General features: G+C 35.4%; 1 protein-coding gene across 1 annotated transcript; it reads right to left on the reverse strand.

Annotated features, from left to right (window-relative positions):
• Positions 1-1,150: 1,150 nt before the first annotated feature.
• On the reverse strand, positions 1,151-2,251 carry LOC126184012 (uncharacterized). Its single transcript, XM_049926365.1, has 3 exons — positions 2,003-2,251; positions 1,514-1,700; positions 1,151-1,404 (listed from the first exon to the last, which is right to left on the reverse strand). Exons 1-3 carry the CDS (start codon positions 2,249-2,251, stop codon positions 1,151-1,153), a joined length of 690 nt encoding a protein of 229 aa, XP_049782322.1.
• Positions 2,252-3,375: the final 1,124 nt, after the last annotated feature.

Below are 3,375 nucleotides of genomic sequence, written 5' to 3' on the forward strand. Positions count from 1 at the left end.
TATTTGCGTTTTTCCCTTATTTGCGTTTTTCCCATATTTGCGTTTTTCCCATATTTGCGTTTTTCCCATATTTGCGTTTCTCATATATTTCGTGAACGTTTGACTATTCAGACTATGTCCTACAAACCGATTCTTTCCTCTTGTTAAGTTGTACCACAAGTTTATCTTCTCCCATACTTGCATTTTACCCATATTTGCTTTTTACCCATATTTGCTTTTTTCCCATATTTGCGTTTTCCCCATATTTGCGTTTTTGCCATATTTGCGTTTTTGCCATATGTGCGTTTTACCGATATTTGCGTTTTTCCCATATCTGCGTTTTTCCTATATTTGCGTTTTCCCATATTTGCGTTTTTCCCACATATGCCTTTTTCCCATATTTGTGGTTCTCATATATTTCGTGACCCTTTGACTATTCACACTATGTCCTACCAACCGATTCTTTCCTCTTGTCAAGTTGTTCCACAAGTTTATCTTCTCCCATATTTGCATTTTTCCCATATTTGCGTTTTTCCCATATTTGCGTTTTTCCCATATTTGCGTTTTTCCCATATTTGCATTTCTCATATATTTCGAGAACCTTTGACTATTCAGACTATGTCCTACCAACCGATTCTTTCCACTTGTCAAGGTGTACCACAAGTTTATCTTCTCCCATATTTGCATTTTTCCCATATTTGCGTTTTTCCCATATTTTCGTTTTTCCCATATTTGCGTTTTTCCCATATTTGCGTTTTTCCCATATTTGCGTTTTTCCCATAGTTGCGTTTTTCCCATATTTGCGTCTTTCCCATATTTGCGTCTTTCGCATGTTTGCGTTTTTCCCATATTTGCGGTTTTCCCATATTTTCGTTTTTCCCATATTTGTGTTTATCCCATATTTGCGTTTTTCCCATATTTGCGTTTTTCCCATATTTGCGTTTTTCCCATATTTGCATTTTTCCCATATTTGCGTTTTACCCATATTTGCATTTCTCACATATTTCGTGAACCTTTGACTATTCAGACTATGTCCTACCAACCGAATCTTTGCACTTGTCAAGGTGTAGCACAATTTTATCTTCTCCCATATTTGCATTTTTCCCATATTTGCGTATTTCCCAAATTTGCGTTTTTCCCATATTTGCGTTTTTTTTCATATTTGCGTTTTTTACATATTTGCATTTTTGCTATATTTACGTTTTTGCCATAGTTGCGTTTTTGCCATAGTTGCGTTTTTGCCGTAGTTACATTTTAGCCATAATTGCGTATTTGCCATAGTTGCGTTTTTGCCATATTTGCGTTTTTCCCATTTTTGCGTTTTTTCCATATTTGCGTTTTCCCCATATTTGCGTTTTTCCCTTATTTGCGTTTTTCCCATATTTGCGTTTTTCCCATATTTGCGTTTTTCCCATATTTGCGTTTCTCATATATTTCGTGAACGTTTGACTATTCAGACTATGTCCTACAAACCGATTCTTTCCTCTTGTTAAGTTGTACCACAAGTTTATCTTCTCCCATATTTGCATTTTACCTATATTTGCTTTTTTCCCATATTTGCGTTTTTCCCATATTTGCGTTTTTCCCATATTTGCGTTTTTCCCATTTTTGCGTTTTTGCCATACTTCCGTTTTTGCAATATTTGCGTTTTTCCCATATTTGCGTTTTTGCCATATGTGCGTTTTACCGATATTTGCGTTTTTCCCATATTTGCGTTTTTCCTATATTTGCGTTTTCCCATATTTGCGTTTTTCCCACATATGCCTTCTTCCCATATTTGTGGTTCTCATATATTTCGTGACCCTTTGACTATTCACACTATGTCCTACCAACCGATTCTTTCCTCTTGTCAAGTTGTTCCACAAGTTTATCTTCTCCCATATTTGCATTTTTCCCATATTTGCGTTTTTCCTATATTTGCGTTTTTCCCATTTTTGCGTTTTTCCAATATTTGCGTTTTTCCAATGTTTGCATCTTTCCAATATTAGCTTTTTTCCCATATTTGCGTTTTTCCCATAATTGCTTTTTTCCCATATTTGCATTTTTCCCATATTTGCGCTTTTCCCAAATTTGGGTTTATCCCATATTTGCTTTTTTCCCATATTTGCGTTTTTCCCATATTTGGGTTATTCCCATATTTGCTTTTATCCCGTATTTGCGTTTTTCCCATATTTGCGTTTTCCCCATATTTGCGATTTTCCCATATTTGCGTTATTCCCATATTTGCGTTTTTCCCATATTTGCGTTTTTCCCATATTTGCGTTTTTCCCATATTATCGTTTTCCCATATTAGCGTTTCTCATATATTTCGTGAACCTTTGACTATTCAGACTATGTCCTACCAACCGATTCTTTACTCTTGTCAAGTTGTACCACAAGTTTATCTTCTCACATATTTGCGTTTTTCCCATATTTGCGTTTTTCATATATTTGCATTTTTCCCATATTTGCGTTTTTCCCATATTTGCGTTTTTCCCATATTTGCGTTTTTCCCATATTTGCGTTTTTCCCATATTTGCATTTTTCCTATATTTGCGTTTTTCCCAAATTTGCGTCGTTAGCATATTTGTGTCTTTTCCATATTTGCGTCTTTCCCATATTTGCGTCTTTCCCATATTTGCGTCTTTCCCATATTTGCGTCTTTCCCATATTAGCGTTTTTCCCATATTTGCGTCTTTCCCTTATTTGCGGCTTTGACATATTTGCCTCTTTGCCATATTTGCGTATTTGCCATATTTTCGTCTTTGCCATATTTGCGACTTTGCCATATTTGCGTGTTTTCCATATTTGCGTATTTCCCATATTTGCGTATTTCCCATATATGAGTTTTTCCGATATTTGCGTTTTTCCCATATTTGCGTTTTTCCCATATTTGCGTTTTTCCCATTATTGCGTTCTTCCCATATTTGCGTTTTTCCCATATTTGCGTTTTTCCTGTATTTGCATTTTTCCCATATTTGCGTTTTTCCCATATTTGCGTATTTCCCATATTTGGGTTTTTCCCATATTTGCATCTTTCCCATATTTGCGTCTTTCCCATATTTGCGTCTTTCGCATGTTTGCGTTTTTCCCATATTTGCGGTTTTCCCATATTTTCGTTTTTCCCATATTTGTGTTTATCCCATATTTGCGTTTTTCCCATATTTGCGTTTTTCCCATATTTGCGTTTTTCCCATATTTGCATTTTTCCCATATTTGCGTTTTACCCATATTTGCATTTCTCACATATTTCGTGAACCTTTGACTATTCAGACTATGTCCTACCAACCGAATCTTTGCACTTGTCAAGGTGTAGCACAATTTTATCTTCTCCCATATTTGCATTTTTCCCATATTTGCGTATTTCCCAAATTTGCGTTTTTCCCATATTTGCGTTTTTTTTCATATTTGCGTTTT

The sequence above is a fragment of the Schistocerca cancellata genome, chromosome 4, assembly GCF_023864275.1.
Source record: "Schistocerca cancellata isolate TAMUIC-IGC-003103 chromosome 4, iqSchCanc2.1, whole genome shotgun sequence".
NCBI lineage: Eukaryota > Metazoa > Arthropoda > Insecta > Orthoptera > Acrididae > Schistocerca > Schistocerca cancellata.